The sequence below is a fragment of the Chinchilla lanigera genome, unplaced genomic scaffold, assembly GCF_000276665.1.
Source record: "Chinchilla lanigera isolate Chin_1 unplaced genomic scaffold, ChiLan1.0 scaffold00029, whole genome shotgun sequence".
Classification (NCBI taxonomy): domain Eukaryota; kingdom Metazoa; phylum Chordata; class Mammalia; order Rodentia; family Chinchillidae; genus Chinchilla; species Chinchilla lanigera.
Window position 1 is genome coordinate 7959996 of NW_004955430.1, and position 26150 is coordinate 7986145.

The 26150-nt window shown below is 43.2% G+C and overlaps 1 protein-coding gene across 8 annotated transcripts in view; it reads left to right on the top strand.

The window, feature by feature from the left end:
- The first annotated feature begins 40 nt into the window (after window positions 1-40).
- The window catches only part of Btd (biotinidase), a 28719-nt gene continuing 2609 nt past the window's right edge, over window positions 41-26150 (top strand). Inside the window, exons 1-3 of one of the 8 annotated variants that reach the window (XM_005387439.2) lie at window positions 41-389; window positions 18230-18298; window positions 21443-21707. In XM_005387439.2, the coding sequence (XP_005387496.1) occupies window positions 18249-18298; window positions 21443-21707 (315 nt within the window). In that variant the 5' untranslated portion in view covers window positions 41-389; window positions 18230-18248. Of the gene's footprint in view, window positions 390-544; window positions 1437-1991; window positions 2032-16453; window positions 16578-18229; window positions 18299-21435; window positions 21708-26150 lie in introns of those variants that run through there. The other 7 variants (XM_005387442.2, XM_005387441.2, XM_005387438.2 and 4 more) reach the window with 7 other exon arrangements.

Below are 26150 nucleotides of genomic sequence, written 5' to 3' on the forward strand. Positions count from 1 at the left end.
AGATACTTTCTACTGGCACTTTCAGGGTCTGGGCGTGGACTTTAGCATCAGACACCGCCTCCTCGCTTCTGACCTGCTCTGCGCAAAGTTACTTTCCGGCATTTTCCACCTAAAAGTTCTAGGTCCTGCCGCAGTTGACAGCCAAGCGACAGTCACCCAGGAAAAACATCTCAAAAACCGCAGTACGCCGCGCCCCTGAGAGAGGGCCAGCCAATCGCTTTAAGTAACGGGAGGAGAGGGCGGGGCTTAAACCGGTCGGCTCGCTCTGAGACTGTGGACACGCCCTTTCTCCGATCGGTCGGAGTGCGCCCTCGGCCTGGTTCCTCTCTGCACGAGTTCAAAGTGTCAAGGGGAGAAATTAACAGAGGGACGCGGCCTGTGCAGAGCAGGTAGGAAGCCGATCCCCGAGGCCCATCAGTACTGTATCCTTCACGCCCTTCGGCATCGCCAAGGACTACTAGCGCATGCGCCTACCGGGGGCTAGAGGCGGGCTGAATCCGTGAGGAAAGGGGCGTGGCGAAGGCACGGATTTCCGGTTCCGCCCACCTCTGGGACGGTAAAGGATGCTGTTGGGTGGGCTGGAGGATTCGTAAAGTAGAGTTAGGCGGTCCGTGTTTTCAGGGAGGTATGGCTTCTCGTTTCATAATATTGTGGGCTTATACGCCATAAACCACAGTAAAGCACGTTACCTAAGTGTATTTCAGAGGCACACTCTTTACCCTCATTTTATAGATGACCCCCAGCCTCCAAGCAAGAGATTATTTGCCCAGAGTCCTTGGACGCAGACCCTGCTTCAGACTCTAATCCTGTACCCTACCTATCTTTGGGCCCCTCGGCCACGATGGCCAGCCCTTGCTGCTAACCCGCATTACTCTCCAGCCCTATTTTTCCAAAGCAAGGAAATGCGGCTTTCCGCCCCCCGCCCAACTTGTTCTAGTCAGTCCTCACCTACAACTACGCCCTGCACCTAAGAGCGTTTTAAAACAGTTTTGGTGAGGAAGGTTGTAGCGTGTGATTTCTGACGCTGTGCTTAAGTCATTAGACCACCTCCTGGGTAACAAATGTAAACATTAATAAGCAATCCGCCTAAAAAATTCATGCCACCAAAAGTTGAAAAAAAAAACCTCCAGTCGTATCAAAGGAACTTTTAAGTTTTTGAGGATTTGAAGTTTTGTTAAGCAAAAAGACCAGTGATAGAAGACAGATAAGAAGATGGGGAGCAGGTCAGGGGTGGCGAAATGAGTAAGAAGCTTGGACGTGAAAGGATTTCTAAACCCAGAGATTTTCAGACTCTAGTTCTGAGCCCTTCCAAAAAGTCTTCCTTTCTGTATTTCAACCTTCCTCCCCACTATAAGCAGAGTAAAATGGTCACGTCATTGGCCTTAGGAGACATCTAAGAGGGAGATATCTTTGAAGTCTCAGAGTTCATCTAAAAAGTAAGTGAAGATTTTGCATTTACTACAAAATGTATCCGTATTTGAATATTAAAAATAACATTCGAGTATAATAAACAAATACACAGATCGTCAATGTCAGGTAGGTTTTCACAGTTATGTACTACCACCCAAAGTAAAAATGACATTTTAAACTGCTTACCCATCAAGTAAAATTGACACACCAGAAAGATGTAAAACACTCTCTGTACTTTGAACAGTCCTTGGCACAGTGCCTGCTGCCTCTGAGAAACAGATTTCACTCTGCTCCGCATGTGGTACTGTTTCTGTCAGTACTTGCCCTGATAGTCTCTACTGTCATTGCATCAGAGCCTCTTGGAAAGCTTTTTCGAAGTATAGTTCCTTGGAACCTCCCTCAGATCTTCTCAATCAACATCTTAGGACGAGTTAGGCACTTAATATGTTCTTAAAACTGTTACCTGTTTTACCAACAATTTGAGGACCGCTAGCTTTGTACTCATGCTAGAGGCATGAGTTAATAATTAAATGTTTGATTGCTTATTACCAGGATAACACTGTTGTAATTTGGATTTACAGGTTCCAGGCTGAACCTGTTCGACCTTGGCCGCACACACAGATAAGTAGTCAATTCATGGGAACTTGTAGCTAGTACCGTGTTAACAGAATCATTGATAGGTGGTGCACACCTTTAATCCCAGCACTCTGAGAGGCTGAGACAGGAAGATGGCAAGTTCTAGCCCACTTGGGACAATTTAGTAACTTAGCGAGACTGTATCTCGAAAAATAAAAAATTAAACAAGGTCTGGGGATGTAGCTCAGTGCAAAGACCTTGGCTTCAGTTCCTAGTACACACACACACACACACACACACACACACACACACACATCACTGATAAAACTACTCAGTATGAATTACAATGAAAACTGAACTCTGCATAGGCATAACTCCCTGGAGTTCAGATTAGGTGGTTTGGTAAAAGAATAAATCCTAAATTGCTAGATTCTGCTGTTTAGCACAGAGTAAAGTTGTTAGGATTGTTTGTGCTTTCACCTTTACATCTTTCAATTCAGGGTACACATTCCACTGTTCATGGCCTCTGATGGTTAGCAGAAGTGACGTGAGTCCTATCTCTAGGATTAACAGGACAGTGGAGCAAGTTTCAACTCAATTGTAGTTAAAAGACCCTAGGATCTGTAATTTATCCTGGGTCCTTTGTGTGGACTTTGTAAGCATTACCACATTTTTTATTATTTTTGTTGGCAGTAGGCATGGAATTTTGTTTTTGTTTATTTATTGGCTTTTATAAATAGCCCTTCCTGTTCCTCCTCACAGCCCAGGAAGTTTGTATTTGTAATCCCATGGAGAAGTTCTTGAAATTCTAGTGAGTTAATTCTAGCCTACCATTTCCAGTGAAATCCAAGGTGACAATAAAGACACTAAGGCATGTCTGTAGTTATGGGGAGCCCAGGGGTCCTAAGTCCAGTTACAGTGATGGCTAGCTGGAACAACAGCCCCGACCCAGGACTGAACCTGAGTTTTATTAATTCATGAAGAGAGGAGCGGCTTGAGGATAGCAGGAAGTAGGTGAGCTGGGCTAGGTAGGAGGCCCAAAAATCATCTCTACAATATGCAGAGAGAAAGATACGCAGAAAGAATAATCTGCCTGACCCATTGAGGTAGTATGTGATGTTCTAGGGTAGGTGTTTCAGTCTGATATGCAGTCTTTCATGCCCTGGGAAGTCATAGCCTCTTATCTTGAGGCTCACACATATTTTATTTGGGAGCTACAGGGGACAAGGAAAAAAACACTGCCCTGCCGTCTTGTTTCAGAGACTATGTATCAGCACCTTAGGCTGGACTGATTTGTACTGGGTAAAGCCAACTGAAGGGATAAGGAAAAGTCCTAGCCAGCTCTGCACACATCAGTAGATGGAAATAGGGCTCAGCCAAAATGGCGACAGTTGTTTCTCTTTCAGGGAGAGTTGCCCAGGTGGTGGTCCTCCACAGCTCTGTTTTAAAATTTAACTTTTTTTTTTTTTTTTTTAAAGAAAAGACTGAAGTATTAGAAACAGCTGCAGCGACAGTCATCAGAGTCTGCAGACTGATTCTTTGGGGGTTCTAGATCTGAGGTTATGAGAAGGAGCTATCTGGCAAGTTTCTTCCATCTGGGAGAAGAGAATACACAGGCAACCAGATAATTTAGTAAGAGTTGAAAATACAGTGCCTGGAAAAATACGCTCTCAGAAGATTGAAGCTCCTGCAGACATCCTTATACCCCCAAATGGTGATAATACATTTTAACTTCAGCAACCCAACAGGGACAGTAAGAACTTTGATTATTTTACAGTATAACACAATGTGAACCTGTGAGAAATAGTCTCCCAAACATATTTTATCAAAATGTGAAGTGTTTAGTTATCAAATGAGGAAATGAATTAGGGTTATTTTATAGAATAGCTGATAATGAAATTGGCTGAAATAAATGAAAATTGAAACTAAATATGTATTAAAAACAAAAAGTCATGCACACCTGTAATTCCAGCATTTGGGAGGCTGAAGCAGGAGGATCATGGAAGTTTGAGGCCAGCCTAGGCTATGTAGTGAGTTCAAGGCCAGCTTGAGGTACATAGCACAGCCCTGTCTCAACCGCCCCCCACTAAAGTCAGCAATGAGGACTACAAGGAAATTATGTAGAACACAATTTTTAAAAGACACACTTAACACTATGCAGCAGTGCAGGAAATGTCAGCAGAGACAGAGCAGGACATAAAGTAATAAAGTAGTTCTTTGAGTAAAGCAGATTAAATTGATTTTGTTTGCTTCTCATACTTTTGGACTGCAAGTACCAAAGCTCAAAGATAGGCTTGAGCCAAGATGAGGCGGGGCGGGGAAAGCCAGCTTTCTAATGGACCCATCAGGGTCAGTTCAACAATAGTTCCGTAACAGAAACTCCTCATGCTTTCCCAGGTACCCTCCAACCTGGAGCAAGGTTGGATTCCTGCCCAGGGCCTGCGCTGGCAGGCTCTTAACCTTCACTCTGCATGTCAATGCCAGCGAGTCTTAGGACTGGAGCAGGAAGCATATGGAAAGAAAACTAGGAAGGAACATTTCCCTCTTTTACTTTTGCTTCACTCATTATGAACTTTTGGGGCTTTTAAAAGCAAATTTGGTATCGTTTGACATAGGCCCTAAACTTCACTGACAAAGATGTTTACTGTATTTAAAATGCACAGGAAGTAGTGACAACTGCATGTTGTACTATGAGAATGTAAGACCTTCATCTCAAATGGCTTAGAAATTATAACACAGTATTTCTCATTGTAGTGGGACACTTGGGGGTGACCTTCAGCAGGTGCCGCTATCACATATGAAACATGACACCATATTGAAATATTTTGTTTTCATTTTTTTTGTTTGTTTAGCCACTAGCATTCTTTAGTTAAATCCTTGCTTTAACTTTAAATTCTTTAGTTAAATTCTCAAGTTAAATCCTTGCTTTAACTTTTAAAATTTATCTTATTTGCTTTTAGTACTTTGCTTTTTAAATTTACCTTATTACCTTGTTAAAGAATTGTCTCTGGGGAAGACACTCTGATTCCCAGAGTGTGGGTTTGAGCTGGGGTGCAGCTCAGGCATCTTCATGATGAACTTAAGCCTATAAACTTATTTCTTTATCATAACCTTTGAGTTCCTTTTCAGAGCTTAGCAGTGATTTATTGTTTCATACATTTAAGACTGATGAACTGTTTCTGAACATGAAGGGAACACTGATTAATACACATGCATAATACACTGATTAATACACTACTACCACCCGTAGTGTAAGAAATACATTACAAATACAGTGAGCCTCCCGCTTTGCTTCTCCTTCCCTATTCCATAAAGGTAACAACCATCTTGGATTTGATGTTTATAATTCCCACATTATCCATTTTTTAGGTAATAAACTTTGTCTTAATCCATTTTCTTTTTTTTTTTTGGTACCGGGAATTGAACTCAGGACCTTGTGCTTGCCAGGCAGGTGCTTGTGCCGCTGAGCTGTATCCCTGGCCCTTAATCCATTTCCTGTTGCTATAACAGAATCCTTGAGACTGGGTAATTTATAAAGGAAGAAATACATTTTGCCTCATGGTTCTAGAGGCAAGGAAGTCTAAGAGCATGGTGCTAGCATTGACTTCTGGTGAGGGCCTCATGGCAAAACAGCAAGCAGATGCTGAGGAAGAAAGAAAATGGAGCCAACTGCCAACACAGCAAAGCCATTCCTGAGAGAACAGCACTAATCCTCTCATGAGGGTGCTGGCCCCATGACCTAGATACTTCCCAGTAGGCTCCACCTCCCAGCCCTATGCCTCGAGGAATGAAGTTTCCAACCATGTGTTCTTGGGGAACCCATTCAAACTATAACAGACATCCAGATCATTTTTACATTTTCAGTCTATGAACTGTGAATTTTGAACATTCTTGCATGTCTCCTTGGTGCACATGTGTGAAAATTTATATAGACTTATATGGTGAGGTCAATATCAGTTTTACCAGAATTCTGGACTGATTCTTTGGGGGTTCTAGATTTGGCCCCATTGTATCAGCCTCTGTATGTCATGTTTGGTCACAGCAAGTTACATGGCTGAGCTCAGACTCTGAGCTAAGGTATTCAAGTTACAGGATGAGGAAACATGGGATGTGTGTATAATCGATGTGTATGTGTATATGTAGATATATTATAAACCTGATGTTTGACAGATGTGATATTATGTATCACTGGAATAGGAATGACTTACACTATAGTGCTTGGATAATACACAGTCTCTTTGTGGACTTTATATTCTTTTCCTAAGGAAAAAGTGGGTTATCAAAAAACATCAGTCTTGCCAGGGATATAGCTCAGTGGCACAGAGCCTGCCTGGCAAGCGCAAGGTCCTGAATTTGATTCCCAGTACCAAAAAACAACAAAAAACCCCCCACCAATCTCATACTATCTTAATTTCTGTATTTTGAAGATATTGATAGGATAAGTAGTCCCTCTTCATAATTATTTTGAAACCATCTTATCTATTGTTAGTTTTAAGAAAATACAAGGGGTAGAACAGTAACCTATAGATGAAAAAGACTTAAAAGATATATTAATATTTTTTAATGGGCAAGACTAAGCTGTAGTGTCTCAGGGTGCATATTGGGCTGCAAAGCTATTTTTAAAAATATGAAAGTGATGACTATAAAAGTCATAGTTATGATTCTTTGATCATTTATAGGCAAGGTCACATTTAACAAAACAAAAATGAAAACCAAAAGCAGGACCTCCAGTCTCCCAGTTCAATTTGAATTTCAGACTAACAGTAACATTTTTTTTTCTGTATAAGGATGTTTTAACATATTTATTTATCTAAAATTCACGTTTATCTGGGTCTCCTTATTTTATCTGACAAAATCATGATTTTATTCAAGATGATAAGGTACTTTAATTACCTAGCCCTCCTTGTAACTGGGAATAGTCAGGTCCTCTGTCTTAGCCTCTGAGACACAGATCCAACACCAGCAACTTAAAGGAAGACAGGTTTATTTTGATTCCCTGTTTCAGAAGTTTCACTCCCTGTTTGGAGGGCTTAAACGCCAAGACCACATGGTGGGAGGGCCTGAGCAGAGGAAAGCTGCTCCCGTCAGGGCCAGGAAGCAGAAGGGAGGGGCGGGGGGAGTCACGCTCCTGGTGACCCGCCTTTCCCACCAGGCCTCACCTCCCGATGGCACACTCCGCTCTGAGCCCATGATCCATTCCCGAAAAGCCCTACTTCTGGGTGCATAAGGTTTTAGAAGGAAGTTCTTGATCCAAACCATAACATTCTACCCCTCACCCTCAGAAGACTTACGTGGATCTCTTTATGCGAAAGGTATTTAGTACATCTCTAAAAGCTACCAAAGTTTTAATAGTTCCAGCATTACTGAAAAGTTTCAATCCAAAGTCTCCTGTTAGCCTCAAGTCAAACTTCTAGCTGTATGCTGCTATAAAAATAAAAAAGAAAATTAAATATTGCTGACATACAGTGGTACAGGTTAAATGTTCCCATTCTAAAAGGGATGAATAGGAGGATATAAGACAAACCCAGCAGAGCAAATGTTAAATCCTGTAGTTACATGTCCGGCAACAGGGGCAAAGATGTGAATTCACTTGTCATAGGCAGCCCCACCCCTATGGCATTGCCAGTTGCAGCCCCCATGGCTTTTATCTTGGGGGCTTTGCTCACTGCCTTCACTTGCCTTACACATTCCGTTTTCCTGGCTTCTCTAACTTCCTGGAGTCTGCACTGTACTTTTGGCTTCACTCTCATAGCTTCACGCACTGCCCTTTAGGGTCCCACTGCCTGACTTTCCTACCCTTTTTCTGAAATTTGGGTAGAAGCCTCCATGACCTTATCACTCTTGTAGTCTGCATAACTGTAAAACCAGCACTATCTGGCTGGTGCCAAGGTCTGCTGCCAAGTCAAGCAGTAGCCAGGCCCCCCTAAATGATGGCTTAGAGACCTCTGAGTGCCTGAATGGCTGAGCTCCAGGAATCTCTTTCCTAGCTGGGTTAGGAAATGAGCTGGGTTCCTTAGAACTCTGTTCTCTAAGCAGAGTCTTTCATTTTTGGATGCTTGAGCCTGTGGAAGGAAGCCCCGAAGCATCCTTCCTATTATCCTGATATAAAGGACTTGGCTTATGATGCTAATTTTCTCAGTAACCAAGCTATTCTTGGTCAAAACTTCAGATGCCCATTTGTGTTATGTACTTTTCTAATTCCTGAACTCTTTTATCTCTTATTTATATTATCATCTGATTTCCTTGTGCCGCTTCCATATTTGTCTTAATTTCTTTATTTTTCTCTCACTTCTTTCCTGAGCTCTGCCAGGTAACATTTCATTTCTCCTCCCACCTCCCCCTCTTCCTCCCCCTTTTCTGTCTTCCTGTCTTACCCCTCCTCATCCTTCCGCTCCTTTTAATGCTTTCATTGTGGTGCATTTGTTTATAGAAGCAATTGGTTTTTTTTTAAAAATTCATGACAGAATGTTTAGTCACAGTATTTACGTGCTTCGTGGCAGTTTTCCAGTAAATAATCTTTGATTTCTTTTCTTGTAGAATCTTCCAGAACTCACGAGCTTTTTATTTATGTATTTCCAAGTGACTGAAGTTTTCCTGCGCCAGTTATTTGCAGGAGGTTTATGTGGGAGGTGAACGAGCCCTTTCTATGCTGACAGTCACTTTCTCTTCACACAGTGGAAGCTATCTCACATCCGTGTTTGCTCTTGAAAAGTCTACTGTTCAGATTACTCTATCTTCAAAGATGATCTCTTTTCCCGCTGGTTTCTTTTAAGTTGTATTTTCTTAAACTAGCAGAGTTCTGAAGTTCCATTATGTTGTATCTAGGAGTCTTTTTGTTTTATCTTGAATCTGTTGGTTTCTGCCTTTCATTAATAAAATTCTCAGCTACTATTCATTCAAATATGTGTCGTTTTCTATGTTTCTTCTTTGTGAAATCCCAGTTAGAAATATAATGAACATCTTATTTATCTACCATGTATCTTATCTTCTTTCTTTTATTTCTGTGGTACATTCCGAGCAATTTTTTTTTTTTTTTTTTTTTTTTGGCAGTTTTAACTGCCATGCCACAAAAATCATCTCATCTGGATTTGACAGCATTTTTTAAAACTCTGTTTTAGATTTAACTGGATATAGTTTTTTACTTATCTTCATTGTACTCATTTTATCACTTACACTAGTACTGCAGTCATCTGAAGTTGTTGGGAGTCTGATTTTGCTGTGTTCTTTCGACTGTCTTGCATGGTAATTTATTTCCTTGTGTGTTTTGTAATTTTGAATTGTAATCTTTGAATTGTAATTTTGAATTGTGTATTTACTTGGACTCTTAATCATGAGGCTCCCGAGTCACCTAGCTTGAACAAAAGTTCCTTTAGAGAAGATTTGGATTGGCTTTTCTAGTACTATAAAACATCTGAACTGTGAACATCTCAAGATTACTTGTGTGCTCTTTTCTTATCTTGAGACTCCCTGGGTCATGTATGTCGTGTGAATTTGAATTCTAAACACATATAAAGAAAAGTCTTTGGTTATGACATTTTCTTTCTTTCTTTTTTTTTTTTTTTGATACAGGAAATCAAACTTAAGACCTCAGGCTTGCCATGCAAGCGCTTATGCCACTGAGCTATATCCCCGGCCCTGGTTATGACATTTTAGAGGGTACTTTTCCCCTACTAAGATTCAAAATGAAAAGTAAATTTTCCAGGTCTGATAATTTCTTTTCCAGGCAGACAAATATTCCTTTGTTTTGTACAACCTTTCAGTGAGGGAATACTTACTTAAGACTTCTAGCCATATGCACAGATTTCACTCCAGTCCCAAGATTGTGTCTTTGCCCTGCATGGCAAATAAAATCTAAACTCCTTAGCTATCAAGAATGGGAAATATCCTACATGGTACTGCCTCACCATTCTGATTTTCAATATTTTATTTGTAAAAGACTTTGTTTTTTAAGAGAAGTTTTAGGTTCACAGTGAAATTGAATAGGAAGTACAGAGAGTTATCTTCTACCCTCTGCCTAATACATGTATAGCATCCACCACTGTCAACCTCAGAGAGCAGAGTGGTACATTTGGTACCACTGATTCTCCTGCCCTGACACATCAGTATCACCCAAAGTCTGCAGTTGACATTAGGATTAACATATATAATCTATTTGTTATTTTTATTTATTTATTATTGTTGAGTTACCCTTTAGCATATCCATCATAGTTACTTTAAATTATTGGTCTGGTGATTCCAACATCCCTGCCATGTCTGATTCTGGTTCCCTTACTTGCTTTGTCTCTTCAAACTATGGTTTCGACTTCTTTTTCGTGTTATACTTTTGTAAAAATCTTGCAATTTAAGTCTTGGTTGTGCACATTTATCTTGAAATGAATGTATGTTTTTGACTTTTCAGTATGCCTTGTAACTTCTGTGGAGAGCTAGACATAGTGTTCTGGGTGAAGGAACTGCCGCAAGCAGGCGTTTAGTAATGTGGGGAGACACGGTGAGGGGAGAAGCATTCTGTATTCTTTATTTTTTAATTTTTGGTACCGGGAATCAAACTCAGGACCTTGTGCTTGCCAGGCAGGCACTTGTGCCACTGAGCTGTATCCCCGGCCTAGCATTCTGGATTCTGTGACTCCACCTTAGACTTTCCGCGCATCTGTCCCCTTGGACTGTGAACTTAACATGTGCTGTTCTGTGCGCCCCGCCTCTCAGGTGGGGCAGAATGGCTGCAGGGAGCTAGTGATAGGTATGGAACACTTTCCCACTGTGGAAAGCCAGAGGGGGCTACAGTTGGGCACTGCCTTGCTCTAGGTCAGCTAAGCTCCTATATAACCCAGTAGGTTAGGCCCCAGTAGAATAGTTTCTCTTAAAGGCAGTCCTGCTGGAGAACAGAATGCTCTGACGGCTCTTCCCTCCCCCCGTGGAAGCATGAGGGGATTTTTTCTCCAGTCTTCATTATGAGGAGGTGGTAGGTCTAGAGATAAAACTCGTGGAAGAGTGGGCACACCTGTCTATGACTGGGCCCCCTGGAGTCTTTAGTTCCGAGATGGTCCACACTGGAGCTCCAGCACTGTATCGTTTAGGGTTTCTTGTGGTACTGGTTTTCCCGGACGTTTGTGTTCGTGGGTTTCTGCTTTGGTAAGTTGTGATTCTCTATGGTCACCTGTCTCTTCTCCAGTATTGGGAGCATTGGTCTGCCCTGTGGCCTCTGACATCTAAGAACTGTTCATTTTCACTGTGCTCAGCTTTTTAATTGTTACGATGGCGTGACAGCTGCCAACTTCCTTGGAAGGTTGGACCTCCTGGACTGGACACCGGAAATCTTGGCTTGTGTTTTTTCATCTATTAGAAAGCAGTGTATCAGTTAAGGAAACATTTTAATTCTCCATCAAGTAACCTGCGTGTTTGCATTTATTCATAGTCTTTCCAGTCTTTGTTTGTATGTATACATATTTTATTTAGCTATTATCATAGGAAATGCAGAAAAACTCTCCTTATGTTTGTTTAGCGAATTTTAAGCATATTTCATTATCAAATTCCTCATAATTATCTTTTAAATTTTTGTTTAATATTCCACTTCAAAATACAAATATATATAAATATATATTTGTTTAATATATATTAAATATTGAATATTGTTTTCTACCTTCATCTGTTGGGACTCATTCTTCAGTTTTAGCTAGTTTCCACTTCTTGAGCACTAAGCAGTTTATATCAGATAATTTTATTTCCAACATACTGGATTGATGCTCAGTTATGTTAAATATAACAAGGTTATACAAGTAAATACCGGAGCCAGTATTTCTACTCAGAGAAACTGAAACCTGAAAGCCCATTTTGTCTGCTTCCATGCTATGCTGGCACTTCCAACTGATACCTTTATTCCTTCCTTTGAATAACTTCCTAAATAAAGTCAGAGTAGACTGTGATTCATTGTACACATGTTCGTACTTTATACCAGTAAGACATTGCTGTTATCACTGTAGTAGTTTACTTTTTCCACAAATTTAGTATTTCTGAAAGGTATTGTTTAAATTTTATTTTGTGTGTAAGTTCAAATTCTTTCAAAGTATTTTTGATTTGTTTTCTTCCTGTTAAATGTTTTTATTCATTGCCTGTTTATAAGTGCCGTCTTGCTGTTTCTATTTTACATGTATATTTTAGTTTATCAGTCTGTTTCTTCTGTTATTTTAACTACTTCAACCTTCAGAATGTTATTTTATCAAGTATCTGATGCCTGCTGTTGAGACCATAATTTATGCTATATTTAATTCCTGATCTTGACTTTGTTTTTGTGCATGGTCTAAGGTTTTTAAATTTATTTCAAGTTGTATGTAGTCACCCCAGTATCATTTATGTGATCAGCCTTTAGTGATTTTGAGTGTGGAGGCATAAGAAGATGGGCCGTTAGAAAGAACAGAGGTAAGGAAAGTCCTGACTCTGGATGTCAGTCCTCGTCTAGTTAAGGAGGTAACTTCTTTCTAAAAAGGAGGAGAATATCCTCCTTTGCTTTATTTTTGGGGGGGGGGCGTGGTGCTGCAGAGTGAACCCAGGACCTTTACCCTAAGCTATGTCCCCTTTTTTCATATTTTATTTTGAGACAGGGTTTCACTAAGGTACCCAGGCTGGACTCAAACTTGTAATCCTCCTGCCTCAGCCTCCCAGAATGTTGGGATTACAAATATATGCCCCCATACTTCACTTCTCCTCTGGTTTGCCTTTGGTGCTGAGGAATACGGCAGCTACAGCTGTCCTGGAAGAAACTGAAACTTCCCCTCCCCAACTCTGAGCTCCCTCCAGCCTTTAGGAGTCCCAGCTCTGAAAGACTTGGACTTTTATACAGTTAAAGTTGCAGGACATAGGCAGGCAGACAGATGTCTGCCCTACTAAGAGTCCAGATGGTGTAGGATAGTGGGACTTGTATGTTTTTTGTTGTTACTGTGTTTGTCTCACAAAAAGAGTTTAATAAAGAACAGTTTGGCTGTTATAAAATCACCGGTGAGGGCTGGATTGGTATTAAAAGACACACAGGGAAACCAGAAACATCCCTCACAGTGAATCCTTTCTCCAGCGGCCTCACCTCTGGGATTCTCCGCCCTTCCTGGTCCTGTTTCCGTCTGGTTTTCGGTCCTTTCCTCCTTGCCACTCACCCTGTCTGCCTCCGTGGCCAGCCTGTCTGTCCTCAAGGCCCCAGCCAGTCTGTCCTGGCTTTCTTCATCCTCGAGTCTGTCTCTGGATGTCTGCACAGGTGACCTGCTGGCTGGAAGAGGGCGCTCAAAGACGGAAAGCTTCCGGACCATCTCTTAAAATGGAAACAGACCAGGGGTGGGCTGCAAGCTCTCAGCAGCAGCCTGGCCCGGGGATCTGCCTTGACTTCCTAGATTTCGAAGTCAGGCGGCTTACGTGTTCTTCGGTGCCTGGGTGTTTGACTGCCTGCAGCCTCGAACTTGCCCGGAGCTGCTGGGGCTTCTCCAGCTTCTCCTCCTGTGGGCCACGCCTGGCTTCCTTGCCAGGGTGGGCAGTGATGAGAGTCACCACCTCGCGCAGGGAGGGTCGAGCCTGCAGCAGCTCTGCACTTGGACTTGGGGTCCCACATATATCATTTGCTATGTGAATTCAGGGGTGTCATGCTTCTTTTGAGTTTTCCCACAGAAGGCTGGCTTGGAGTTGGGCATATTGCAGGCTCCTCCGTGCTCGCTGCTGCTGTCCCGCTGGCTCCGTCCTGAGACACAGAAAGGCTGAGGCCTGCTACAAAATGCCAGGACTTGTGTTTGAACCAGAATACAGCTGTGGTAATCCAGATTTTGCCAGAGGAAAAATTACAGAAGTAATTACTGATTTAACCAAAACAGAGGAAGATAAAAATGTTCAGTATCTCCAGGAAGAAAGGCCATGATGGGGATTCTAACCATTTTCTACATATCTGCCATGCTGTGGGCAGAGTAACCTGCCGATTTTGTGAATAGATCAGGTCTGGGCAGGTCATTGTCGCCGTTTTATTTTTGTGTGGGTTTTCTGTTTGTTTTCTCTGCTGGTGCTGAAGGTGGGACCCAGCGAGCACTGAGCTGCTCTCCTAACCCTTTTTCTTTTTGAGACAGAATCTCCCTAATTTGCTCAGGTTAACCTTGAACTTGTGACGCTCCTGCCTCAGCCTTCTGAGTAGCTGATATTACCATGTGACCACCACACCGAGCTCACGGTCATTCTTAATCGTGCTCTGCCCTCTAGCTGTAAGCCTTGGACTACGTGGAGTATGCCTTGTGTCACCGTGTCTGCCCACCGTGCTTGTGTCAAGAATATCCTCTGCAGGTGCTAGGAAACAGACAGCCAGGACCCACTTGCCTGTTTTTTGCTGTTACTCTCTTTGTAATCTTGACCGTGCCTCTCCCAAACATATGCTTCCTGGCTTCTCCACGGGATAAAGTGGCTTTGGCTGTGTTTTACTTCAGCTTTTTTTTTTGTCAGTACTGGGGATTGAACCCAGGGCCTTTCACAAGCTAAGCAAGAACTGTACCACTGAGCTACATCCCCAGCCCTTAATTTAGCTTTCTGTTGTTACTTCTTTCACATTTGCAACTGCCACTCAGCGTCATTGCTTTTAGATTCTCCTGTGAAGAATTGGTCTTTTGATTTGGGAACATGGCTCTTTGGTTCCTTGGCTCTATTACTCATTGCATTGTTTGCCTCGGACTGCGTCCTGGGCGTGTCCATCTCCGTCTTTTCTCCTGAGTACTGGCACATAGTCGACAAGGTGTTGGAACTGGATGTAAAGAGGGTGTATCCACCTAACACTTAGAGATGTTCTGTCAGTGTTCACCAAGACATGATGTCCACCATACATCTGATAGTATAAGTGGACCTTTGCCTTGTCCACTGTCTTGGTTACTTTTCTCTCGTTGCTGAGACAAAATACCCAACACCCAAAATTAAGGGAAGAAAGGTTTATTTAGCCCGCGGTTTATGGTTTCAGGCCATAATCAGCTGACTTCAAAGCAGGGTGGCATGGTTGAGGGACACCTGTTCATGGTGGTGGAACAAAAGCAGCAAGAGCAAAAGAGGGGGGCAAGCCTCTTTTCCTGCCTTACGTTATGTGCAGGCTACCTGTCCTAGGGCAGGTATGGCACTCATATCCCCAACCCCAGCACTGGACAATGAACCAATCACAAACTAGATTCAGCTGCCTGCAGGAAGCGCCCCTGCAAGATCACGTGAGGCTTTGGGGGAACATCCAGACACAAACCATAATGCCTGCCTTTCTGAGCACATCTTTTCTGAAAAGTTTGGCATATAACTCTCCTAGATTACTGAATTTTGTATACAGTGGCTGTGTTTCTCCTGGACGGCTACCCTTCAGGTCTTCATTATCTAGAAGATAGCTTGATGACTTTGAGTTCATCCAACAAGCAAAAGGAGCAGAAATTTCTCAAGGGGTTTTAAAAACAATTCCTGCTGACACCCATTGAGGTTCACTTCAGAGAATTTGATAGGGGTTTTTGAAAGCCCTGAGCATTTCAGAAGAGCAGAGTATATGGAAGTACCACACCATCCCAGGGCTGACTGACAGCGATGAAACCTGTTCTTTGTGTACTTTCTTTACTGCCTGAGCAGCGTCCATGAGCAGTAGTTTAACACTTACTTCCTCATGGTTCCTTTTTTCCTCTTTTAAAGACAGGGGTTCTGTAGTCCAGAATGCCTGGGACTTGCTGTGTAACTGAAGCTGGCCTCAAATTCTCAATTCTACTTTCTCAGCCACCTGAGTGCTAGATGCCATCACACCTGGCCCTTGGCAGTGTTTTGTTTTATTTTTTTAATTCTCCCAGGATTTCCCTTACCTTCCCTGAAAACCTAGGTATATATGTTTGAAAAGACATCTGTTATGTTTTTGTAGGATATGGTCAGAGGACTTTTTAGATTACCTGTAGTGTTATGCCGTATTGCCCCTATTTTATATTTTATTTTTAAAAATGAAAACAGTGACATCCTGGTTCATCAGTTGTAGTCCCACCACAGCTAAGACAAACACTGAGTCCATTATCTGAGTCTAATCAAGTTTTTTGCAAGAAGTTTTTCCTTCTGAGTGCCTAAATACTTTCTCTGATGTTTGTTTTCACTAAATATGATAGAAACACTTTGAAATCTGTGTACATTCTATCAGCCCTATTGGAGAGGCACCTGGGATGATGTGCCTACTCCTGTCTTTCCTAGACATGAAGATGTCCCCACCTTTGTCCTCAGTCCAGTGGTTCCCCAGGCAAGAGCGAGACCAGGAGCATCAGCATCGCTGGGAAACTGCTAGAAAAATGCACATTGTCAGTCTGTGCCCCCAGAGCTGCCCAATCACAAATCCTGGGCGTGAGGTTCAAGGCCTTCAGGTCACTTACATGGCACACGTGAATTGGAGAACCTTTGCTCTGGGTTTATCACCAGAATATCCCTTGGAAGTGCTCCTTTGAGGTTTCCCTTTTTTCTCTTATAGCTGCATTGAGGACTACAATAGTGGTCTTCCAAGGTTTGACCAGTAAATTGCCTGAGTTCTTCAACATGTGCCTGGAAGGCTGTGCCAGAAGCCAGCAGGCCTAGTTTCCAGCCCCATTCTTACCGTAAGAACAGGATTTTGCCACCTTTGTCCACAGCATTGTGAGGTAGAAAGATAATAACAAGTAATGAAGGGCAGAATGGTTTACACTGCACATAAAAGACAGTGTGGCGCTGACGCAAACTTTTGTCCTTACAGATTCCATAACTCATTCGGATCTCCCCAAGCAGAGCGCCGTGTGTCTCGGTGTGGATGGGTGGCATTACTTTGTGCATCCAGGCACATCCTATGGACTGTACAACGATAAAAACTACAAAATTACAATAAATTTAGAACTTGGAAATAGGGCAGATGCAATTGTTATGGCAGTATGATGAATAAAAACTTTCATGAAACCTAATCATGGAAAATAAAATCCTTTCTGATCTCCCTTTTTTCTACTGTAAAAAGAGACTAAGTATTCGAAATGAAAAGGAGAAGCAAAATTAACTGTTTGAGAATTTTGCTATTGTGATTCTTATGATCAAATACTCACTTGTGTCAGTGGACTCCAGTTGGCCCACAGGGTGGCAGTAGCAAACCTGCGGAGTCAGTCTCGCCTCCAGTTCTGTTTTGTTTGGTTTCTCCTTACAGAGTGAATTATAAAGATGCTAAGATTTTATCCAAATAGCAAATACATAATATTTTCTTACATATACTGTACCACGTATTTCAAAGAGATGTTTGCAGTGCTGGGGATGGAACCCAGAGCCTCACACGTGCTAGGCAAGTGCTCTACCACTGAGCTACCTCCCCAGCCCAGGAAGTTTTATTTGACTTAAATTGTGGAAGTAATTTCCCATTTAAGGAAAAGAAGGATGACATTTAAATTAACATGTCAAGATCTTTTGGTTGCTTAGTTGAAAAATTATTCTAGTCAATGGAGCAGAAATTGGCCTTAATCAAAGGCATAATAATGCCAAATTACTTTCATATATCATTCTCTGTTTTGGAGATAATGCCTATAATTTTGAATGTGAAGTCACAACTTACCAATTTAACTCAGAGGACTTGGTACATTATTTGCTGTTCCTTGTGGGTTCAACCCCAAGTATTGACGTCACCGTCAGTTCCCAGTCACAAGTGTTTACCCTTGACTTTTCCAATCGAGATGTCAAAAGTCTTGTCCGTGGGTGGGTTTAAACAAAGCTATCCGAGCTACAACTGCTGTGGGGCTCCTTGTTCCAGAGGCGAGTCACTGACAGGCTCGTGACTGGCACACTGGAATGTGACAAGGCTTTGCAGGGAATAAAAGGTCTTTTCTTTACATTCAGATTATGTAAATTTGGGAGGTGGACGTTATTTCTGCACCCTATAAAAAGAATTCAGAGAAGAAAATCACAAAATGTTCGAGAATCATTTTAAAGTATCTGGAACTTGATATCATTTTTCTTGGCATTCTGCCAGGTGTACAAAAAAACACTGCAGATTTCCTGGTGTCTTAGCAGATATCTTAGGGTTTGTTCCACAAAATGTGAATTTCCTCTGCCATCTTTCTTGCTTCCCTTCCTGATCATTTGGCTGTTTTTTTCCTGGCAAGAAAAGAATGACAAGATTTTTTTTTTTTATTACAAAGATCAATAATAGCTCTCTATATAAATTTTTTAAAGTATATACCTGCCTCTGAAATTATCTTATTAAGAATGATTTAATAATAATCCTTTCATTTTATTGCAGAAGTCACCATTGTAATAGCATGGTTAAGAAAGACAGACAGCTGATTATCAAGATGACTCATTTAGCAAAGTAAGAAAAAAGTCTCGTGTATAAAAATATCAGGTGATTGGCATGTTACCAAATTTCCATGCAGTAGATTTCTGTGTGATTCCAACTTTGGTTTCTTCTCCTCCAAGATCAAAAGAAGGTTCCTGATGAGGACTGGTGTTGGGTTTGGTGATCCTTACCCTCGGAGATCAGTTGCTTGTTTGAAGATGCCACTTCCAGTGTCCCCCCATGCCCTGTCAATTACTTCCTGCCCATTGGGTTCTTCCTGCCATATTGCAAGGACTGTGGCTTTTACTCTGTGTGAAATGGAGAGTCAGTAAAAGCTTTGAGAGGGGCGCTGTGATTGGCTGAGGCCTTCTCTGGATCTCACTGGCTGCTCTGATGAGACCAGGATTGAGGCATGTAAGGGTGATGCAGGGGAAGTGGTAGGAGGCCGGTGGGCGGGCCCTATCACAGGATTTGTCTCTATGATTCCATTTACCACCACTCTCACCCTTGTCTCCTTTTTCCCATCCCTACTTGCTTGGTCCCTTGTTTCCAGCAACCCCAGGCCCCAGTCCCCCGTGTGTACTGTCACCAGCCAGCCCCAACCCCCAATGCTGGCAAGCATCTAGGGCAGTGATAGCGACAGAGATTTCAGAGATAAACAGCTGCTGCGGTGAGCGTGCAGTAGGCTCGCCACCAGTGATCTAGGGAGTACCCTGGCCCCTCCAGTGCGGCGCTTCAAAACCCGCACCCCAGCTGCTGCCTACGGCGCCCTTCACAGTCCTGGCTCAGCTCTGGTTTCTCCGAGACAGTGTTTGTGGTGCCAAACAAAGGGCGAAAAGCGGCGTTTGGAGCTTTGGTGACAATGTCTGCTCGTTCGCCACTGCTGAGAAGGGAAGCTGTTGTTCCTATTTTTACTGTAATTACTCACTCGCTCCTACCTCATTAAGCGTGTGATCTTCAAGCACGAACACCTGCCTAGATCTGCATACCCTCTTATTATTAACCTACCTTTGTTCACGCACAAACGATTGCCACTTACAGCTCTCCTACAGACTCTGCGATCAGTAAACTTTATTTTCTCAAAATAGAAAGATGTGATATCTTGCTGGTTCAGTGGTTTTCTTGGTGTGCTGGATTATATGTTTCTTAGACTTGAATATGTGAGGTCCAAGTGTTTGAGGTGGGAGGATAGGCTCAATGGTAGAGCACTTGCCCAGCAAGCACAAGGCCCTGGGTTTGATCCCCGGGATCACAAAAGAAAAAAAGAGTTCTGTGTCCCCAGATTGGTGGGACTGCGCTCCTGGGTGAGAAAGGGGCAGACCGCCAATCCCGGCAACTTGTGACCCGCTACCACTTAGTACTGGTCATACTCCAGGCCCTGTTTCAACACTTCTTAGGCGGTTGCCTTACAGTAGAGAAAGATTGTTGCTGTCACCTGGAAGGTGAAAGTTCTCTCCCAGGGCTAGTTCCTACTGCCATCATTATGAAACCAGAGGTGGAGTGGAGAACAGATTTTTGAGACATTTTAAATTAGTCTTTGTCTTTGCAGACAAAATTCAGATAAGAAAGTTTATCAATTATGCTTTTGTTTCTGCTCAAAAACTCATGACTGCTCACTCAAAGGCTCCCTTGTTCTTATCATAAAACACTATTTACAGTGCCCCAGATGAATGGCAGCAAATCCTGGGGATGGCACTTTCTACCCTGGGGAAAGAAGTAACAGTTTGAGATGGGGCAGGGGTGGGAGGGAGAAAGCTTCTTGTTCTGAGATCTGATTTTGCAAGCCTTCTGAACGGGCGTCCCTAGTCCTTTCTTCTTGCTGACAATGATTGTGGTTTGTTTCTGGGACAAAAAATAAAGAAGGAAAAGAAAAAATGTGTCATCTGGGGAATTTGTTTCAAAATGCAAGCACAGACGTTAGGAGCTCATTTAGACAGGTGTCATTTTCCTTTTAAAGGGCAACAGTATGATTCCTTGACCTTGTTATCCTAACCTGGAATCAAGATTCCTGGCCAGCTGGTCAGCACCAGCACATCTGCACAGGGCAGGCAGATCTGGCCACAGCGCTGGGGCCCCCTGCATGCCAGGGGAGGGGCTTCGGCTGGGAGGCCAGGCTGATTTTCAGCACAGAACTGGTCTACCCGCTCTAAAACACTTGGAAATAAACATTCCTATTCTTGGGGAGTGTGGGGGAGCATACAGAAGAGTCATTCTCTACCGTTTCAATGGTAAGAACTGCAAAGTGGAGTTCACTTTCTACAAAATTCATTGATTTTCTAGAAAATTCCAGCCTGTCAGTGCAAAAAAAAATTTATTTCCAAACTAACATACTTGTAAGCACAAGATTTACTGAGAAAGCAGTGGCATGGAGTGGGAATTCTCAAGTTCAAGGAAGAAAACCATGCCAAGCTTTGATCAGGAGACTTCTTTATGCCTGTCTGTGAAAGAGTGGATGTTGGCATTTAAGTAGAAGTCAGCAGTTTCTTGGCCCCAAATAAAGAATGTTGTGCTGATTAAAAGGAGAGTTATCGTTTGTATTCGTTACTAACCAAAAAAATACAGAGGATTTTAATTCTTCTGGTTTTTATGACTGAGAAAGCTGAGCTGTATTAGGATCGTCCTGTCAGTCACACCTGGTTTAAGGGGTTGAGCTGGGGGCTGGGGATTTAGCTCAGCGGCACAGCGTTTGCCTGGCAAGCGTGAGGTCGTGAGTTCAATTCCCGGTACTGGAAAAAAACAAAAACAAAAAAAAGGGGTTGACCTGTAGTGTGTTGGTGTGTAAAGAGGGCAGGCGGCATGTGAAATACATAAAAGAATTGTGTCAGATAATCCAAATTATTACCATTGCCTAAAACTGAAATTCATAGCCAGAAAAGCAAATAGTGGCACATTAGCCTTGCTGAATACTGAGTAAGAAAATCGTGGCAAACATCGAGTCTGTTTTGGAAATGTTCTAAAACCAGACTCTTAACACAGAGAGCCATTTTAAATGTCGCTTGCTACGTGTTTGGAGAGAAACACATACTCCTTTATTAGGGACATGAAACAAACTCTTTGAGCTGCAGTATCATTGCGGGTGAGTTTAATTGCTGAGATTAATAAATCACAGCTGCAAAAGTTAAATTCTTGGCAGGATTCTTTATTCAGCTGTTTTTCCCTTGCCCCATTACATTCCAGATTTATGGTCTGCATTATGTCTGGAGCCAGCAGTAAGCTCGCTGTTTTCCTCTTCGGCTGTTACTCGCTTGCCCTGGGAGTCTGCGCCGAGGAGCACTGCGCGGCTGACCCTCACAGAGCCGACTATTACGTAGCTGCTGTGTACGAGCACCAGGCGGTCTTGAGTCCGAACCCTCTTGCTCTCACCAGCCGCAAGCAGGCCTTGGAGCTAATGAACCAGAACCTGGACATCTACGAACAGCAAGTGATGGCTGCAGCCCAGAAGGCAAGAAATGCTCCTCTCGCAGAACAGAGCAGCTTGCTCTTTGACCCTCGAGCAGTCGTAGCCCCTGGCCTGCAGCCCCTCTGGAAAATCAGTCTAGATAGCAAACCTGAGTTGACTTAATTAGCCGAAGTCTGGATACCCAGACACGGACCAGCAGCCGCAGTGCTTAAGCGTTTGTTAGGAACGCTGAGGCACCGTCTGCATCTCAGCAAGAGCCCAGGTGATGCTTTTGCCCTGCAAGTGAGGGAAGCTGTGGGCAAGGTCACTAGGCCTCCACTTGGCTGTGTGCAGGCATCACTGGGTGGATTGTAAACAAGTGGCTAGGTGGGTCCCCAGGAGTCTGATGTAATTGGCCCGGATGGGGAGTCATGTGAACATTGGGATTTTTGTTAAGGTTCTCCAGGGGATTCTAAAGTACAGGAGTTTTAATGAACTCCCATGTTCTGTGAGGCATTCATAGTTCAACTGAAATGCTAAGTGTCCCCAAAGCTGCTATTTGCTGCCAGCCAGTCATTCAGGGCTCGTTTTTTCTCTGTGCCAGATTATGATCATCTGAGGTCTTAGCCCAGACAGAAGGGCCTAAACCAACAAAGGGCAGGTTGGTGCCAGCTTTTGAAAGAGCTTCCTGCTTGGCCACATTTTCTCTCCTGGCAGAAAGTGTAGGGGTGGAAGAGACATGCCCCACGGGGCCGAGGGGGAAATGCCCTTGTCAGAAATGTGCAGATGCACTGCTGGGAAATCCAGAATTAAAGGGAAGTTTGGGCTTTAATCCAGGTGGTAGGGTAACCAAATCCATTTGCCTGAGGAAGCCCTCCTCTGCCTCCACAGGAAGTAAAGGGGGTGTATGCACAGTTCCCTAGAGTAAGGCGTGGTGGCTTATGCTTATAGTCCCAGCACTTGGGAGGCTGAAGCAGGAGGATCTCTGAGTTCAAGGCCAGCCCGAATTACCTAGCGAGACCCTGTCTCAAAAAAAAAAAAAAAAAAAAGAAACCCCAAAATAAACATCCTTACTGTTGATGAGTTTAAAGGGCACATCTGGTCATGACAATCGGTCCTGTGCTGATGGCCTGTCTCGGAGCAGGGTGGTCAGGATGGCATAGAAAGACAGAGAAGCCAGAGCCAACACCTAGTGCTGCATTTTCAAATACTGGCCTAGAATACACACACTGTGTGTGTGTATGTGTGTGTGTGTGAGTGGTGCTGGAAGAGAGCTTCTCATGGATGCCCCGCCTCTTTTTTGCCCCAGCCTGACATCCGGCTTCTTGAACACGCAGAGTGGTCCAGAACTCGCTATTTCATAGGTCCACTCGTCCAGCAGTGGGAACTTCTGGAAAATCCTTCTTTTCCGTGAGCAGCAGTCGGTTTCCCTGTAACTGCCACCCATCGTTCTGTCCTTGAGCTAAAGGGAACAGCCCCATCCCACAGCCCGGCATCCCATCCTCCGCACACAAGGCCAGCTGCACGGCCCGCAGCATCTCTCCCAGGCGGTCATGCCATCCCTTTGCAGCTCCGTAGGAGATGTGGTTTTCAGCCCTTCTGCCCAGACTTCCAAGGCTCTCTGTGTGCAGCTCTCCCAGTACTGTCTGACGAAGGCTGGCCGTGGGAGACTCCCTCTCATATCCGGAGCGGAGACCTCTCACTGCGGACTCACCTTGCACATGCTGTCACCTAAAACTCCTGTGCCCTTTTCACCCGGACACACTCACTGCCATTGCACTGCTGTACTTAAGAGGTTGATTGATTTAACCCGAGAGCAATACTGCGCGTTTCTGCTGTTAAATGTCATCATTCCAGCCCGTTGGGCTATTTAGGGGATCTTTACTGACATCCTGCATATCGGTTACCTTCACGTCATTCACACATTTTGATACACACCTCATTTAAGCCTCTGCTGAAGTCAGTGTAAAAAAAATCCCAGCTGTGCCCCTCACCCTCCTGCTGACACTGATCCTATCAAGGGCAGGTATTCTGGGGACGGAGGTGTTTGCTGGCCTGGTGCTGAATCCAGCACCTGCACTTTCACTGACCTCATGCTTCTCCAGCCCGTCACAAGACCATCCTGAGACATTCAGCAAACACCACGTTGAAACATAGGGACTGTGAACATTGAATTCCCATTTTAAAGTTTTAATGACCTGCCCCTGATGCAAATATAGAGCATGGTTTTGTGGGGCCCATGCCAGCCACAAGGCATGCTTCCTTCTCTATTAGTGGACGGGAGCTGGGATGCAGTTGTTTGTTGATAAGGTAGTTTTTAGTACTGTCATATGTCAGCTCCCCTATGTAGGTATATGTGTTAAAGCAAGTTCTAAAATAAATTTATAGCAAACATTCATCAAAATTGTGTATCAAGACTTGCTGTAAAGACAGAGGTTCTTGAACAAATGAGTTGAAATATTTCTTTTGGTAGGGACATTGTGTGGGCAGTTTCAGGATGATTAGGCTTGTCAGTGACGTAGGTTGGTGACCTTCCTTGCTCGGAAGGAGTTCTTGATCTCATAAAGTCCATCAGGAAACTGCTGAAGCTATTAGGAGTGCAGTTATGCTGATCACACCAGACCCACAGTTCTGCCCTGACGCAGGCTTGGTTCCTGGCCTTACTCCTGGCTGATGTGTGCTCAGGGAACACAACTTAATTTTCCCGCTAACCTAACATGTACACATAATTTAAGTGCTGTTCTCTGTGGAAAACCATTCGGTGTTCTCACATGTTGTTTTTAAGAAAGGAAAATATCCAAGTGTAATTTTCAAAAATTAAATGCCTGACTCTTGTGTGATTATAGAATAAACAGTTTTTCTTTAACTCGTTAGCTACTGAGGGGACCGGTAAGATGGTAAAGCTGGTTCAGAGGAGGACTGGAGAAGTGGAAATGTGTCTGTCAGGCCAGTGAATGGTGAAGTAAATTTTCTAATAGATACAGAACTGGTGAATATCCTCCAGGGCTGCACAGTTGTAGTCTTTGTGGTGATCTTGTACGTAACAAACAGTAGTACATTGTAATTAAAAATTCTTTGGAGTATCAGTGTCCCAGTATAATTTGGGAAGGCATGCATTCTTCATCTCCTCTTGCTTCTGAATTTGTGATACTTTTTCTTTATGCGGTCATTGCTAAGGGTGCAGTGGGATGGCCAGTGTCATTCTATGCTGGAGGGCTCCTACATGGTATAACCTTTCTGGAAAGCTATTTGACAATGTGTGTTAAGAAATTAAAAATTTGCATATTGCTTAACCCAGTAATTTCACTTGTAAGACTATTCTGAAGAAATAATCAGGGATTCAAAGACTTGTGTACAACATTCATTCAGTAAATGTTTTGAGCACAGCTTATGCAGATGGTCACCATAATCTTTTTAGTACAAAAAGTTGGAAATAACTCAAATGTCCAATAATAGGGAAGAAACTGTGGGATCCTCTTAAATAATGATGTGGCGACTACAAATGTTATTTTTGAAAGTTCTTCAAGAAAAAATTCAAGGTGCAAAACCATGTATTTATCATCCCAATTATATGTACATATATACAGAAAGAAAATTAGTAAGATAGTAATAGTTATCTTTGTATTGTAGGATTTTGAATTCTTTATTTTTCTGTTTTCCAAATTTTCTACAAAAGTTAAAGCTTTTGTAACCAGAAAAAAACAAAAAAAAACAAAAACTGAAAAGAATTTGTAGTGCACTCCAGAAGTAAATGCCTCCAACTGCACGCTCTTTTAGATTATTCACGCCTTCTCGGCCTGCCTTCTTCTCTTTCTGCACTGGAGCTTGACATTTTAATCCACATAAATGGAGAGCAACAAAAGAATGAGGCCCTCGCACTGCGAGTTGTTTGTTTCTATTTCCTTAGGCTGCTGCAGCTGTCCCAGGGAGCCCAGGGTGTTCCCGCGTGGGGAAAAAGACTATAGCATGGCCAGGGCCCTAAAGGGAGCCTCCTAGTTCCCAGGCGGGGAGTTGAGATTTTAAGTGAGTCCTCAGTTCTGTGCTGAGATGAACACACTTGGCTCTTACCTGCTGGCCCCATGGCTTCCAGTCCTGGCTGCACCTCAGAATCACCTAGGGGACTGTTAAATGCTGTTGCCCAGACCCCACCTACAGTCAACTGAATCAGACTCTAGGGGTGGGCCCAGTGTCAGTGCAGTTTCAGAAGTTCCACAACTTATTTAGATGCAGAATGCCTGGGACCTAATGGACTTGAGACGGTCAAGGTCCTTTATAATCAGCTCCATCTTTCATCGCACCAGCAACTCAAAACCCCTCTTGCTTGGTAAGCTCCTGCAACCTTAAGTGCTTGCTCATTCCCTCCTTCCCTGACATGCTGTCAGGTACAAGTAATGGTGCTTCCTAGAAGAAGCAAGACAGCTTCCCCAGGGCTGAGATCCCTGATGAGAGCTGAGCCACCATCTTTGTGTCCCTGGCTCCTGGTACAGAGTAACTTCTTGATGGTTG